Source organism: Stigmatopora argus, chromosome 4, assembly GCF_051989625.1.
Source record: "Stigmatopora argus isolate UIUO_Sarg chromosome 4, RoL_Sarg_1.0, whole genome shotgun sequence".
In the NCBI taxonomy this organism is placed as follows: domain Eukaryota; kingdom Metazoa; phylum Chordata; class Actinopteri; order Syngnathiformes; family Syngnathidae; genus Stigmatopora; species Stigmatopora argus.
In genome coordinates, this window is record NC_135390.1 from 21,505,761 (window position 1) to 21,521,736 (window position 15,976).

The 15,976-nt window shown below is 43.5% G+C and overlaps 4 protein-coding genes across 5 annotated transcripts; 2 read left to right on the forward strand and 2 right to left on the reverse strand.

The window, feature by feature from the left end:
• The first annotated feature begins 2,423 nt into the window (after positions 1–2,423).
• On the forward strand, positions 2,424–6,845 carry LOC144072939 (uncharacterized). Of its 2 annotated transcripts, XM_077598366.1 has the most exons (5): positions 2,424–2,841; positions 3,489–3,533; positions 3,605–4,009; positions 4,538–4,993; positions 6,775–6,845. In XM_077598366.1, exons 1-4 carry the CDS (start codon positions 2,595–2,597, stop codon positions 4,948–4,950), a joined length of 1,110 nt encoding a protein of 369 aa, XP_077454492.1. In that variant the 5' UTR covers positions 2,424–2,594; the 3' UTR covers positions 4,951–4,993; positions 6,775–6,845. The 2 variants fall into 2 exon arrangements, with proteins under 2 accessions (XP_077454492.1, XP_077454491.1); XM_077598365.1 differs by lacking the exon at positions 6,775–6,845 and having other exon boundaries at positions 4,538–6,083.
• dnajc28 (DnaJ (Hsp40) homolog, subfamily C, member 28) lies at positions 6,741–8,958 on the forward strand. The gene is made up of 2 exons (XM_077598364.1): positions 6,741–6,865; positions 7,402–8,958. Exon 2 carries the CDS (start codon positions 7,418–7,420, stop codon positions 8,534–8,536), a length of 1,119 nt encoding a protein of 372 aa, XP_077454490.1. The 5' UTR covers positions 6,741–6,865; positions 7,402–7,417; the 3' UTR covers positions 8,537–8,958.
• Positions 8,959–9,731: 773 nt separating this feature from the next.
• LOC144072871 (uncharacterized) lies at positions 9,732–11,011 on the reverse strand. The gene is made up of 2 exons (XM_077598236.1): positions 10,838–11,011; positions 9,732–10,313 (listed from the first exon to the last, which is right to left on the reverse strand). The coding sequence occupies exon 2, from the start codon at positions 10,216–10,218 to the stop codon at positions 9,832–9,834; it is 387 nt and encodes a 128-aa protein (XP_077454362.1). The 5' UTR covers positions 10,219–10,313; positions 10,838–11,011; the 3' UTR covers positions 9,732–9,831.
• Positions 11,012–11,211: 200 nt separating this feature from the next.
• Positions 11,212–14,727, reverse strand: LOC144072870 (sodium channel regulatory subunit beta-1). Its single transcript, XM_077598235.1, has 5 exons — positions 14,365–14,727; positions 13,108–13,274; positions 12,800–13,034; positions 11,658–11,817; positions 11,212–11,505 (listed from the first exon to the last, which is right to left on the reverse strand). The coding sequence occupies exons 1-5, from the start codon at positions 14,441–14,443 to the stop codon at positions 11,457–11,459; spliced, it is 690 nt and encodes a 229-aa protein (XP_077454361.1). The 5' UTR covers positions 14,444–14,727; the 3' UTR covers positions 11,212–11,456.
• Positions 14,728–15,976: the final 1,249 nt, after the last annotated feature.

Genomic DNA, 15,976 nt, shown 5'->3' on the forward strand with positions numbered 1-15,976 from the left:
CCCATTTTCAAAACTGCGCACTTTTGACCGAGTTGACCGTCATTTTTCCGCCTTTCATTTGAAAAACGGACATCATTGCACAAGCAGATATTTGGGAAATGCAAAATACCAACTTTTTCGACCAGCATAGAGTTAATGTTAGGACGTGGCTGCCATTGACGACGCTAGACGTCCGATTCCTTGAAACTGCTGGAAAATCCCACAGACACCCAAGTGATTTCTTTTGACGACTTCTATCTTTTGAAAAGGTCTTTGAATACAAACCCCGTCCCCCGGCAAAAGACGACACTGGAGCTCTATTTCGATACCCCCTTTGTCCTGAAATCTTGAGGGGGCACTTTAAAGTGCGTGACAGTATTTGAAGACAAAGTTTAGGAGAAAATTGACTTACCGGGCTGGACACTTTGAATGTGGAGAGCCACAACAAATAAAGCTGCCATCTCCAGCATCTTGAACCATGTTTTTTTTCTCAATTTTGAAGCCAACGTCGCGTCTCAAATGAAAGACAAGTTGGACAAGCTTACGTGAGTGGAGTTTAATGAAGTCGGATGGACAAACTTCACTGCGGGAAAATGCACCAACCGCCACTCCTTAAGGGAGGGCATCTCGGAGGTTGATGTAGGCGTGAGTTAATAAAAAGAAAAAAAGAAAAAAAACATTCACTAGCTGATCTCAAAAAGTACTTATCTGTTTTTTATGGCTTCACCTCATTGGACTATGACCTCCTTTCGACGTAACTAAAAACACTCAATTCCAAATATCTCATGTCATTTTCTCTCACAATACCCGCATTTTGAATGAAATGCAGGGCGACTCGGCAGATGCGCGTTTAGAGCAGGGGTCCCCAAACTTTTTCCTGTGAGGGCCACATAACTTTTCCCTTCTCTGATGGGGGGCCGGTGTCAGTTTGTAACAGAAAAAGTGTGACGATCATAGGGGAGATTATTTTTTTTTTATTGTTTTCCAGAAAGCCACATATAACCAAATAACCCTTTCCAGGTTCTTTACAGAAAAAAAGTCAGGAAATAAATTATAACACTATTAATGAAATAAATAATAACTAAATAACCCTCTCTGAGTTCTTCACAGAAAAAAACAGGAAATAAATAACACTATTTATGAAATAAATAATAACTAAATAACTCTCTCTGGGTTCTTCATAGAAAAAAAAGCCATGGAACATTAACTTTCTGTTGTGCCATGCACAATCTTCTCCCTTTGCTCTGAAGTTTATGCAGGACACCACAACCGTCATTAAAGAATCCCACGTCAACATTTTGCAGCACAGTGCTTGGTGGTGAATTAGGCAGTGGACTCATAGCGGGGCGGTGAGACCCCTTTTTTCCAACTCCCAGTTCATGCGTCCCATTATTAGACCGCGAGTTTCGGCCACCATGCTAGGAGCCCCGTCAGTCGTGATGCTAGCTAGCTTTGACCAGTCCAGGTCCAACTTCTCCATGGTTTGGCACACTTTGTCCAAAATATCCTCTCCCGTTGTAGTCCCTTTGAGACTTTGTAGGGCTGCCAGATCCTCGCAAATCTCAAAGTTTGCGCTAACTCCACGAATAAAAATGAGCAGTTGCGCTGTGTCTTGCACGTCCGTGCTTTCATCCAGTGCTAATGAAAAAAAGTCAAATTCTTTTGTCTTCTGCTGCAGCTGGGCATATACATTACTCCCGATTTCTTCAACGCGTCTGGTGATTGTACTCGCCGACAGACTTACGGCATTAAATGCATCTTTCTTCTCGGGACACACTTCCTCCGCGACAACATCCATACATTTCTTAAAAAACTCTCCGTCAGTGAAAGGCTTACCGCTGCTTGCTATCAGTTTAGCAACCCGAAAGCTGGGCCGAACGGATGCCTGCTTCAGCTGAGCTTGGCGTACAAATGTATTCTGCTGAGATAGTAGTCCACTTTTTAGCTTTGAGAGTTTGTCTGCTCGTATTTGGCCTTGCAAGCTATCGTACTTGTCTTTGTGACGGGATTCATAGTGTCAGCAAAGATTGTATTCTTTGAATACCGCCACCGTCTCTTGACAGATGAGACAAACAGCCTTTTCTTTGCATTGAACAAAAAAGAATCATTTTTCCACTGCAGGTTAAATACCCTGCATTCTGAATCAATTTGTCTCTTACCTAACTTTTTCGCCATTATTCTGTTCTCTCTTTGACAGGGCCGGGCCTAGGATTTTTTTTTTCTGGAGGCCAAATAGGAAAAAAATCTGATAGCGTCTCTGGTATTGTTCAGAGGGCCGGGCCAAATGTGCTGACGGGCCGTATCCGGCCCGTGGGCCGTAGTTTGGTGAGCACTGCTCTAAACGCTCATCTGTCGGGTCGCCCTGCATTTCATTCAACATGTGGGTATTGTGAGGGAAAATGACATGAGATATTTGGAATTGAAAGTGTTTTAGTTAAGCCTAAAGGAGGTCATAGTCCAATGAGGTGAACCCATAAAAAAAACTGGAACTAACTCGCAGACCTCAGATCAGCTAGCGAATGTTTTTTTTCTTTTTTTCTTTTTTTTTATCTCATTACAAGCAAGCGACCTTTGTTTCCCCACACATTTTTCCGCCTCGCCCGTGAAACTCCGAGATGGCCTCCAGAAAGATGGCCATCCTGGACTCGTTGGAGAACTTGTCCAAGTATTGCTACGAGATGTTCTGCATGGCTCTGGTGGACCGGCGCGGGGAACGCAGGGTGCCGTTGTCCAAGGTGGAGAAGCAGTCGCGGGTGGAGGTCACCAACGTGCTGGTGTCCACCTTCACCGAGGCCCAAGCCCCGGCCGTCGTCTCCGAGCTCTTCAGGGTCATCCGGTGTTTCGACGAGGCCGAGGACCTGGGTAGGAGCCGGGATTTTTGGGGGGTAGTTTTTTTTTTTTTTTGCATGGGGATCTGGAAATGCTGACTCGATTACTTTCGCTTTGGAATGTGTACGCATGTGTGTGTGTGCGCGCTTGTGTGAACTTGTTCACTTGAGCTTGTTTTTCAGCCTTCCTTCAAATGTTTCATACTTCTGTACCGTTTATTCTCACAATGGTCGTGGGGGGTGCTGGAGCCTATCCAAGCCAACCATGGGCAGCAGGTGGGGGGCAACTGGTTGACAGCAACAATCGTTGGGCACAATGAAACGGGCAAAAAGACACCGACTGTTTCTTGTTATTTTAAATGTTGGTTTGGTTTGTTTTTGGTTTGGTTTGTTTTGATTTAATCTGTTTTGTTTTGGCTTGTTTTATATTTTTTTATTTTATTTTATTATTATTTTTAATTTTTTTATTATTATTATTTTTTATTTTTTTTATTTTTATTTTGTTTCATTTTGTTTTAATTTGTTTTATTTTGCTTTATTTTGCTTTATTTTGTTTTATTTAGCTTTATTTTGCTTTGTTTTGGTTCGTGCCCAAGAAGTTAGCGGGGATAGGCTCCAGCACCCCCCGCGAACCTTGTGAGGATAAAAAAAATGAATGAATGTTGGTTCATTGTTTTGCAGATGAAAAAATCTCTAAAATTAAAAGAAAGGCAGCTCGTGAGAAATGTAAGTCACTTGGTTTTTATTTCTATTTTGTCAACAATCACTTCAAGCTATAATTTTGTTTGTTTTCTCAGCACGCTCCGACGCCGATCGGCGATCCGCCCGGGGTGAAGTCGGCTCTCCGCCCAGGTCTAGCCGGGATAGGGACCAGCGAAGCGAGACTCGAACCAGGAACCGCGAGAAAAAATCCAGAAGCAAAGAGGCTTCCAGGGCGGAAGAACGTCGATCCGAGACTCGAACCGGGAGTCGCTGTAAAGAATCCAGAAGAAGAGAAGAAGCTTTGGCGATGGATGAATATCGTCGATTCGAGAAACATCTGAGGAGATGTGGGAGAGAACACGGAAGAGAAGGACCTTTCGCGATGGAACGACATCCATCTGAAATGAGCTTTGAGAGTGACTACAGAAGAAGACCACACTGTCCTCCTGGAGTTATGATTCTCACCGACAGAGGTCCCGTTTGTGTCCGGGACTTTAACGGTAAAATCCTAAAAATCCTAAATAGGTCAAATTGTCCTCACCCTTTCAGAATGCGCTTCACTCATTCGCTGCCAGTCAGGTCATAAAGTAGACCGTATTGGCCCGAATGCGTAGACCGTGTTCTTTTACCTTGTTTTGTCGCCGGTCTTTTGGTCGTCGGTCTTTTGGTCGCCCGATGTTGCGATCGGGGCGACCAAAAGACCGCAACCAAAAGACCGGCGACCAAAAGACGGCGACCAAAAGACCGGCGACCAAAAGACCGGCGACCAAAAGACCGGCGACCAAAAGACCGGCGACCAAAAGACGGCGACCAAAAGACCGGCGACCAAAAGACCGGCGACCAAAAGACCGGCGACCAAAAGACGGCGACCAAAAGACCGGTGACCAATCGATCGCACACGGAGAATACAGACCCTTTTTTTGCATTGAGATAACATTGAAAAAGTGTGGGTCGTACATTCAGGGTCTGGACATCAATAGACATCCCGCTAACTCAAAAAGTTGTTGTTGCCATTGTTTTTTTTGCAGCGCCACCACCGTATGAAATGAGACGTTGCAATCCGATTTGTGAGGAAGATGACAGCGATGAAGACAGTGACGAAGACAGCGACGAAGACAGCGACGAAGACAGCGACGAAGACAGCGACGGTGACAGATGTGAAGACAGACATCGGGACCGACATTGGGACAGACATGGGGACCGACATCGGGACAGACATCGGGACAGACATGGGGACAGACATCGGGACAGATGTGAAGACAGCGACGAAGACAGCGACGGTGACAGATGTGAAGACAGACATCGGGACCGACATCGGGACAGACATGGGGACAGACATGAGAGCAGACATGAGAACAGAAAGGATTCTGACAGCAGTGAAGACCTAGTTGAGGCCGTTGCGTCGTTTTGTCGGAAGAAGATCAAGAAAATGTTAATCTAGGCCACCAACAATGGCTAAAGAGTCATCCAGGATGCAATCTAAGGTAAAAAATGGGAACAATAACAACACACACAAAAAAGAAACAAACAAACGCAAAAAGAAAAAAGACAAACAAAAAACAAAATAACAAAAAACAAAAACGCCAACTAAGCAAAAAACACATAAAAAACAAACAAAGCAAAAACAAAACAAAAACAACAAAATACAAAACAAAAAACAAATGCAAAAAACAAAAACAAACAAATGCCGAAATAAAAACACATGCAATACAATACAAAAAGAAAACACCAACAAAACAAAAAACATAAATATAAAAATATAAATATAAAAACACAAATATAAAAACACAAACAAAGCAAAAACAAAAAATACAAACAAAACAAAAAACAAACATGCAAAAACAAAACAAAAATACTAGACAAAAACAAAACAAGACAAAAATTAAACAAAACAAGACAAAAATTAAACAAAACAAGACAAAAAATAAACAAAAACAAATCAGGACAAAAATTAAACAAAACCAAGACAAAAATTAAACAAAAACAAAACAAGACAAAAATTAAACAAAAACAAAACAAGACAAAAATTCAACAAAAACAAGACAAAAATTCAACAAAAACAAGACAAAAATTCAACAAAAACAAGACAAAAATTCAACAAAAACAAGACAAAAATTCAACAAAAACAAGACAAAAATTCAACAAAAACAAGACAAAAATTCAACAAAAACAAGACAAAAATTCAACAAAAACAAGACAAAAATTCAACAAAAACAAGACAAAAATTCAACAAAAACAAGACAAAAATTCAACAAAAACAAGACAAAAATTCAACAAAAACAAGACAAAAATTCAACAAAAACAAGACAAAAATTCAACAAAAACAAGACAAAAATTCAACAAAAACAAGACAAAAATTCAACAAAAACAAGACAAAAATTCAACAAAAACAAGACAAAAATTAAACAAAAACAAGACAAAAATTAAACAAAAACAAGACAAAAATTAAACAAAAACAAGACAAAAATTAAACAAAAACAAGACAAAAATTAAACAAAAACAAGACAAAAATTAAACAAAAACAAAACAAGACATAAATACAAAAACTACAATATGTTTTTGTAAACTATAACATTTGCCTGGTTAAATTTGTATTTTTACATTTCATTACTTTCATTTCATTTTTAAAAAGAGATATATGAAATATTTACTGTGCCAAGGCTGTATTTTTAATTGATGCTTGAATTTTGAAACTATTTTTAAATAGTTTTTATCACTTCATTTTCATCTTGTATGCAATTGCAGTATTTTTTATTTTTGTCATGATTTTTTTTCTTTTGTGTACTTTGTTTTTTTTATGTTTGTCTACACTGTCATTGTCCATCATACTTATAAGTTCTTTATTAATTTTAATGTCATTTTGTCTTTGTTTGGTTATTGCATTAGAAAAAGCCTCATTCATTAAATTTGATTTATTTGAACATTTTTAACGCATTATCACAGAACTTGTTTTTTTCATTTGACGTGTACTCAAACAGTTTTCTTTTTTATAGATCATGTTCTTTCATGCTTATTATTGTTGAGTTTTTAAAATAATTCATTTTGATTCAATACATACGTATATTATTCCGACATGGATGTTTTAATTTAATTTCAGGATTCTATTTTTTACTTTACGTAAAATGGCCGTTTGTTTATTTTTCATGTACGTTGTGACTCACAAATCATTTTTTCTATTGCTTTTTCAAAAAACTTAGTTTCTATCGTGCTTGTTGGTTGTGACGTACTTCATCTTGGGACTGCTCTTTACGCTGTTCTCCAGTAGGTGTCACCAGTGAACTTTATTTTATCAACCGCCGGTGGAAAAGAAGCAAACGAAGAAGACGCAGGACAAATAACAGGAACCACGCTGACTGGTAACCTATCTTTCACCTTGTATTTGGTAATGAATGTATTCCAGTTTACACGAAGTAACATGTGAATATAAACAGTTTACGTCGAAGGCGGCGTTGATAGCGCGTTCTTTTTACAGTGAAGAATATAATCTAGCTAACTTTATTATTAGCTACTGGCACGCGTCATGCTGCGTTCACGTGCGTAAATTAGCATCGGGTATTTGGCTATAGTATGTAAATTTCACATTGACCCATATCTATCCCGTACTGTTTGTCTATGTTTTGAACATATTATTGTGCTTCTAATGTAAGATATAAATTCGAATGCTGGGGAATAAACGGAATTATTAGGTTTAGTCCCTTTTTTGGGGGGCCCCCGTTGTTATTGTTGGGTTTGGACTTTACGGGATTTTTTTTGGTGTAGGCCACGTTGTTAATGTTGCGTTTAGATTTCCAGGATTTGGGGGGACCACGTTGTTATTGTTGCGTTTGGTCTCTCCAGGATTTAGTTTTTTTTTTGTGGGCCAAATTGTTATTGTTGCTTTTGGTCTCTCCAGGAGTGTGCACTTAGAAATGAGTTTGCATCTCCTGGCGTCCTTCAACTCGTCGCGTCACGGATCCTTTCCCGTGATCCGTCGTAGCCGGGGCCTGAGCGGCAGAGCGCAGATCAGCGCTAGGCTTCGAGAGAGCTACCGGCTCCTGCGACTGCCCGAAGGCGAGCCCGTCAGTCCCGAGCGGGCGAAGGAGTCGTACCTACGCCTCGCCAAGCTCTATCACCCGGACTCCGGTGCACCCACCGCCGATGCGGCCGCCTTTGCCCGCGTGGAGGAGGCCTACCGCTCTGTGCTAGCCCAGAGTCGGGATGTGGCGCGGGACGAGGACCGGGACCGGGACGAGGACCCGTTCTCGGGCGAAGCCCCTCAGCATCGCCACTACCTCACCTACGAGGGAGTGGGCTCGGGCACCCCCGGCCAACGCGAGCGCCAGTACCGTCACTTCCGCGCCGACCGGGCCGCCGAGCGAGTTCTGGACTACCGGCAGAAGGAACACGAGAGGGAGGCGGCGACGGCCGAGGGGGCGCTAGCGGAACGCGACGTGCGGCGGCGCAGCAGGGCTGCGAAAATCACGCAAGCGGTGGAACGGCTGGTGGAAGACCTGATCCAGGAGTCCATGGCCCGGGGGGACTTCCGCAACCTGAGCGGCGCCGGAAAGCCGCTGGACAAGTTCCGGGACGACCCTTACGCCGACCCCACCGCGCATAACCTCAACCGCATCTTGGCGGACAACGGCTACCAGCCGCCGTGGGTGCTGGCGCAGCGCGAGATCCGGGAAACGGCCGCCGGGGTCCGCGCCGGCCTGCTGGACGGTCGGGTCCGACTGGGTCGCGCCCTCGGTCCGCCGGAGCGCCTCCGCTGGGCGGAGCTTCGCGCCCACGCCGGCGAGGAGCTGGCCGAGCTCAACAAGAAGGTGGACGGCTACAACCTGATAGCGCCCATGCTAAAGATGCAAATGGTGCACTACGACCTGGCGCGGGAGGCGCGGCGGGCCGAGGAGGCGGCGGAACGGCGTGCGCTGGAGCGGCGGCGGGCGAGGAAGGAGGAGATGAAGAAGATCAACGCCGCTGAGGTGGCCTCCAAGTCTGTCCAGGCCGAGCGGGGACTCGCCTCGTGGCTGAAAAGTTGGCTCGGGTAAAAGATGGCTGCCGTTATTTTCAACCACAAAGACCCAGAAAACCAGATCTAGCCACCACGGAAAAAGCCTCCATTGCATTAGCATCGTTAGCTCTGGCTGGAGAACGGCTGGGTTATAGGTTCTTCCATCCACGTGCTTGTTATCTGTTATGGAGGGGTTTTTAGAAGACAGACAACATCTGATATCTTGAAATCTTTTGGGGGCAGGCAAAAGTGGGCGTGGCTCAGCCGAGGGCAACCCCCTAAATAAGGAGAATGAATTATGAGTCCTGAGATAAGTGTGGAATGTGTAAGACAAAGGAATTCTTGTGTGGGATTCATATACATTTTCCTTCATTTGACCGACCTACTTTTTATTTATTTATATTTCTGGACCGTTTATGCTCACATGGGTCAATAAAACCTTTTACTTATTAATGCAAAGATTTCATGTTTCCTTCCCTTTTGTCTTGGGGTATCAAAAAGTAAAGACACGAGGCAGTCCATGTTTTTTAATGTAAAAAATGTACAAAAATACAACAGAAAAGAGAATATTCATCTATTGGAGACGGCAACAAAAAAATGGAATTTGGAGAATTTTAAGGTCAACAACTATGAACATTTGACCATCAAAATCCTTTCTCATTACCCCCTAAAAAACCACCCAATCTTAGATTTAACAATGTATACCAGGTGTCAAAGTGGCGGCCCGGGGGCCAAATCTGGCCCGCCGCATCATTTTGTGCGGCCCAAAAAAGTAAATCATGAGAGCCGACTTTCTGTTTTAGGATCAAATTAAAATGAAGAGTATAGATGTATATTACATTTCCTGATTTTTTCCCCCTTTTAAATCAATAATTGTCATTTTTTAATCCCATTTTTTCTGTGTTTTTAGTTCAAAAATCATTTTGTAAAATATATTTTAAAAAGCTCAAATAAACATTGTTTTAGATCTATAAAAAACGGAATATCCAGGTTTTTTTAATCCAGTTCTTTTAATCCATTTATTTAAAAAAAAAATCAAAATATTATATCTAAAAAGGAACCTGAAATCAAGTTGGCGTTAACGCGGCCCGCGAACCAACCCGAGTCTGACACCCCTGACGTATACTATTAAAAACAAGCCTTTTCCCCCCAACATTCACCCAACTTATAAAAATGTGAATTAAAACCCCTACTTATGTATTTATTACATATTTATCTGTTCGTTTGTTGGTCTGTGTTGTCATTAGTTTTTATATTGTTGACTACTATTATGTTGACTACTTATTTATGGATTGATTATATATATTCACCTGTTTTGATTGTTTTAGTCATTCAATTTAATTCAATTGACGTTGCGGTCTTTCTATCCCCCTCCGTCGCCGGGTTACAGATGACCACCGACGCCGACTCCGAGGCCTCCACGACCCGTCGAGCCCGAGCCAAGTCCTCCGCGGACAGCGCCCTCTTCCGGCTCCAGTCCCGGGCAATATACTGTTGGTACGGGTCCTGGGAACTCTCCAACTTCCCGGAGCGGATGAAGCTCAACATGACGGCGAAGGAGAAGAAACTGAAAAGGCCGAGGACCAGGAAGATGTAAACCACGTCCAGACTCGGGCTGGCCGTTTCGGTGTCGTTCTGCGCCGGGGTTCTGTTCAGGCAGTGATGGACCAGAACGGGCGCCGTGGAACTACTACTGCTGCTGCTGTTAACCAGAGACATTGGCGCCCTCTGCTGGACACTCTGGCAACTGCGAGGTAAGTACGACAATGTCCCTTTTTCCACTTGAGGATTGATTGGTCGTAGACCCACACAAACTGTGAAAAAAATGCGATTTATAGCCCATAAAATACGGTATCACTACTTATATTGTATTTAGATCATATTTTATACGTTATATACAATATATACTTTGAAGATGCTAGTCACTTTTCAATTCAATAATGCAAAAGCAACTAAAATTATGCTTGTAAATGACACATTTTCTCACAAAACGATATTGAGTATTTTTTTTTAGCTCCCAACAACCAGTACAGTGTGGGATTTTTTTTCAAAACCAGAAAATAAAACAATACCACCTTCATTAAAAATAAAAATAATACTAAAATGACTGCGCACCCACTTTACTGCAAAAATAACGGCTTGGTTAGAAACTGCTTAACTCATTGGCCGTGTTAGACGTCCAATCCATTTGTAGCAGGAGAGTGTCAGCAAAAAAACAAAAATATATAATTCTAGAAAATAAATAATAATTTTACAGTCAAATTTGTCTCCCACCAATATACTGCACATGCATACATTGCTTTAATATGAGATATTATACATTGTAGGAGAATCTTACCTGTCTGATGCCTTTACTTGTCCTCGTATTTTTGAACGAATTTTAAATATTAGAAAAAAAGATATATATCCTCCCCCCAGATTTGAAAACTCCACCTATAGCACGCTGTCAACACGTTTAATATGACGCGAGGACCCCATACCGAACAGCCCGTCTAATTAAGACCAGTGTAAAAAGACGGCAGGACAAAAGCTTCAGTGTGCCTGGTCAGCATTGCAACCTCCAAGTGTCCTTGAACGCACCTTTTGCCGTGCTAGTCGACATTATCAACTTGTTTACCGACATTGTTCACCTAAGAATTGTGCAAATCCTCACGTTTTTTTGTAAAACAGTAACAAAATAAGTCATAGTAACGTTCTTATGGGGAAAACAAAATTCAATTAATCAATTTTTATTTCAGAAAGAATAAAAAAAATCGTCGGCCTCACATCGCAAAAACATTCATGCTAGGCTAGCTGCTAACAGTATAAAAAGCATCTAGCTAGGATTGGTTGTCTTTTATCTCCGTGTGTGATGTGATTGGCTGGCTACCATAGTCACTTGGGATAGGCTAAAATGCTGAAATGAAAACACGATAGTTGGCTGTCCAACTAAGTTGAGCTGGGAGAGTTGGTAGCAATCATTCCAATTGGCCTTCTTCTAAACTGACGCACTCGCCTTCCAGAAGTCTGCAAACACAATCAGAAAATGCACATTTTTTTACATTGGCATGGACGTCAACCGACGTCCAAACCGACAGCCCCGTCGGAACCGGTTGGACGTCTATGTCCGTCAATGGCAGCCGAGCAGTGAACCAACGGCGTCAAATATTTGGACGTACGCCGTACGCTCTTTGAGCGCCGCACGAGCCTGGCGAGCCTCCGTGTCGTGGGAAATCTTCTTGTAGCAGTAGACCAGAACCACCACCAACCACAGCTGCAACAGCACGATTAGCGTGCACATGATCATCTCCGACACCACCGCCGCCAGATGACGGTTAGCTTAAAAATAAACAAACAACAACAACAACAACATGATTCTTAAACAAAATACAGTCGTAAGTGTAGGAACAAAAATACAAAAATGAGGGGAAAAAGTCACGATTATTTTACTGGCCAGTAGTGGGCAGTGTCTATCATTCATTTTCTGAAACGCTTATCCTCACATGGGTCGCGGAGGGTGCTGGAGCCTATCCCGGCTAGCCAATCGCAGGGCACAAGGAGAAAAAGGACAAACATTCATTCATACTTAAGGAGAATTTAGCATGAATTAGCCTAGCGTTCATGTTTTTGGGATCGGGGGGTGCCGGAGCCTATCCTGGCTAACGACGGGGACCTGGCGGGAGGGGGGGGGGGGGGGGGGCCTGAATCGGTGGTCAGCCAATCGCAGGGCGCAAGGAGACAAACAAACAATGACTTCTAAAGCTAGGGACAGTTTAGCATACAATTAGCCTAGCATGCATGTGTTTGGGATCAGGGGTGCTGGAGCCTATCCTGGCTAACGACGGGGACCTGGCGGGGGGCGCCCTAATTGGTGGTCAGCCAATCGCAGGACACAAGGAGACAAACAACCAATGACTTCTAAAGCTAGGGACAGTTTAGCATACAATTAGCCTAGCATGCATGTGTTTGGGATCGGGGGTGCTGTAGCCTATCCTGGCTAACGACGGGGACCTGGCGGGGGATACCCTGAACCGGTGGTCATCCAATCGCAGGGCACGAGTAGACAAGGGACAACTGTTCACGCTAACACAATTCAGACTGTTAGCCAGCTAGCTTAGCATGCATGTTTTGGAGATATGGGAGGAAACCAGAGTACCTGGAGAAAACCCATGCAAGCCCTGGGTAGACCATGCCAGCTGCCCACCACCAGGACCCAACTGGGCTCGAACCCTCGAGCCCAGAACTGCGAGCCGGAGACGCTAACCACTTCACCAACGGTCCGCCATGTAAAAAACGAGTCCACCAAATAAGCGTTCCTCACCGACGTCCACCACGCCGAGCTCCACCTCCTTCTCCACGCTGACGCGTGGCCGGAAGCCCGCCAGCAGGAGGGTCCGGCTAAAGGTGCAGCGGTACGTCCCGGCGTCGTCCGAGCGCACGTCGCGCAGGGCCACGGCGCCCGTTTGGACGTCCTCTCCCGCCGTTCCCAGCCAGTCCAGACGTCCCTCGAAGGCCGCGGACACCACGTGGGCCGTGGGGTGCCGGTAGCGGAAGATCTACGGGAAGAGGTCGGGCGGTGAGGAACCGGTCGGTCGGTCGTTCAGGAATGGACGTCGGAGGGGGGCCCACGTGGGTGAAGTTTTCCCGTCCTCGAGCTCGGAAGTGCCAGTCCAGGGTGCTGACGGCGGATACTTCGCCCCGTTTCTTACAGGAAATGCAACCCAGCACGAAGGCCTGGCCTCGGACGGCCTCCGTCAGCGAGTCCACCTCGGCGCAGCCTCCCGTACACTCGCACGCTGCACAAAAGCACGAAAAAAATAGGAACAAAAACCACAATACAGTGGTAGCTCGACCTACGATCAGCTCGTGGTACGACGAAAATTTCGATCGAATAATTCGCCCGCGATACAATCAAAATTTCGAGATGCGACCAAGCCAGGTGGCCATGACATGAGAGGCTGTTTATCATTGTAGCGCACTGTCTTTTTTGCCGCATCTCTTTCGTGTATAACATATCTACGAGCACTGAACGGTTTATTCAGACGAGTTTCGACCAGGAAACGCACAACGCGCATGCGTGGCCAAAAAGAGGGCTTTCTGGGTAATGAAGTATACTCGTGCACACAACACCGATAGCCAATGGCACCCTTTCTCAGAATAAAACTTCATTACACACAATCAATACGTGGGTAGGAGGTTGCATTTCCTGTTTCCCCCCCTTAGCATGTTAGCTCCCGTTGGCAGAGCGATCGCTAATTCAAGACTACTTCTCGTTGGCAAGTGGTCGTGCGTTATCTTATTGTGAGGACATTTGTGTGCATCATTTTCGGAATATTTTGAAGGGAATACAACAGCAAACAGCCCATCGATAGCGAACGTGAGGGTGGAGGCGTGGCAAACCGCTAACCCGGCCAGAACGAAGGTAAAAAAATTAAAACAAAATTAGAATTCAGTTTTGTGTAAAGTTACATTAAACGTATGTTTGAGTGTCTGTATCTATTTATCCAAGTTAATTTAAATTTGTTAGTTCGTTTACGAGTGCGTTGTTGCCGCCCTCTGTCGTTGTCTCGCCCCTCCGCGAAATGCGTCTAATTTTACATCTATTAAACACATTTTATGACTATTAAACCACTCGTTATTTATTACTTTGTCAATATATGGCAAATTAGAAGAAATAAAAAAAAACATTCCAATCCAAGATCCTGTTTTTGGTGTTTTTTCAGAGGGTTGGAACGAATTCATTTGTTTTCAATTCATTTCAATGGGAAACATTCGCTCGAGTTACGAAAAGCTCGACATACGATCGATCTCAGTCTCAGAACGGATTACGATCGTATGTCGAGGTACCACTGTATTTCCTACAGAAAAACTGCCATAAAAACTCACCAAACAGACCGACGACGACAAGAAGAGACAAGCGAACGTGCGTGGCAGCCATCGAATAACATCCACTTGTGCAGGTCATCCCGCCTCCATAAAAGCCGCGCTTTATTTTGAAAATAACCCCCTAATAAACGGCATCGCCACTAAAAGTCATTTAGCGAGTTGTTTTGTCGTCTCTCGGGATGGCGACCGCTCCCACTTTAAGGAGGTTATATTTAGGCGTTGCGAATAATCCGGAAAGCCGGCGGGCAACTTGAGATGACGGCAGTCACGGCACCCCCATACGACGTCTCCATGACACTTTTATTTAGTACAGAAAATAGCCATAAATAAATAAGTGGCCTTCAAAAGTGCCCATGTGCTGGTAACGACTTGGATATTTTGGATTATCCCCTTGATATTCCAGATTAATCTCATTACGTGGCCCACTTATTACCACATTGGGCTCCAGAGACCCTAACGAGCTTTAATGAACTTTGATTGACGTGAAGAAATGTGGTCATTGGGAAGCTGGGAACTGAAAATGCTCCAACGTCAGGGTTAGTGTACTTTTTGGGGGTTTTATGCAGCCCTTTGGAACATGAATGGTTTGGAGTTAGACTAATCTTGAACCTACACATGAGATTTAGAGATATTAACCTGAGATTTTGCACCAACAGCTGAGATTTTGCAGCTACACTTGAGATTTTGAGATATTACCTGAGATTTTGCACCTACAGCTGAGATTTTGCACGAACAGTTGAGATTTTGCAGCTAAACTTGAGAATTTGCAGCTAAACTTGAGATTTTGCAGCTAAACTTGAGATTTTGAGATATTACATGAGATTTTGCAGCAACATCTGAGATTTTGCAGCAACATCTGAGATTTTGCAGCAACATCTGAGATTTTGCAGCAACATCTGAGATTTTGCACCTACACTTGAAATTTTGAGATATTAGGTAACCTAAGATTTTGCATTTACACTAGATTTAGAGATATTAACCTGAAATTTTGCACCTACAGCTGAGATTTTGCACGAACAGTTGAGATTTTGCAGCTAAATTTGAGATTTTGAGATATTACTTGAGATTTTGGACCTACACTTGAAATTTAGAGATATTAGGTAACCTAAGATGTTGCACTTACACTAGATTTAGAGATATTAACCTGAGATTTTGCACCTACAGCTGAGATTTTGCAGCTACGCTTGAGATTTTGCAGCTACACTTGAGATTTTGAGATATTACCTGAGATTTTGCAGCAATATTTGAGATTTTGTACCTAAATTTGAAATTTAGAGATATTAGGTAACCTAAGATGTTGCACTTACACTAGATTTAGAGATATTAACCTGAGATTTTGCACCTGCAGCTGAGATTCTGCACGAACAGCTGAGATTTTGCAGCTACACTCGAGATTTTGAGATATTAGGTAACCTGAGATTTTCCACCTACACTTGAAATGTAGTGATATTAACCTAAGATTTGGCACCTACACTACATTTAAAGATATGAACTTAAGATTTTTCCACACCTACGCATGAGATTTAGAGATATTCACCTGAGATTTTGCACCAACAGCTGAGATTTTCTGCGCATTCACCGAACCTACTTCAGTGTAAAACAACCTATATAT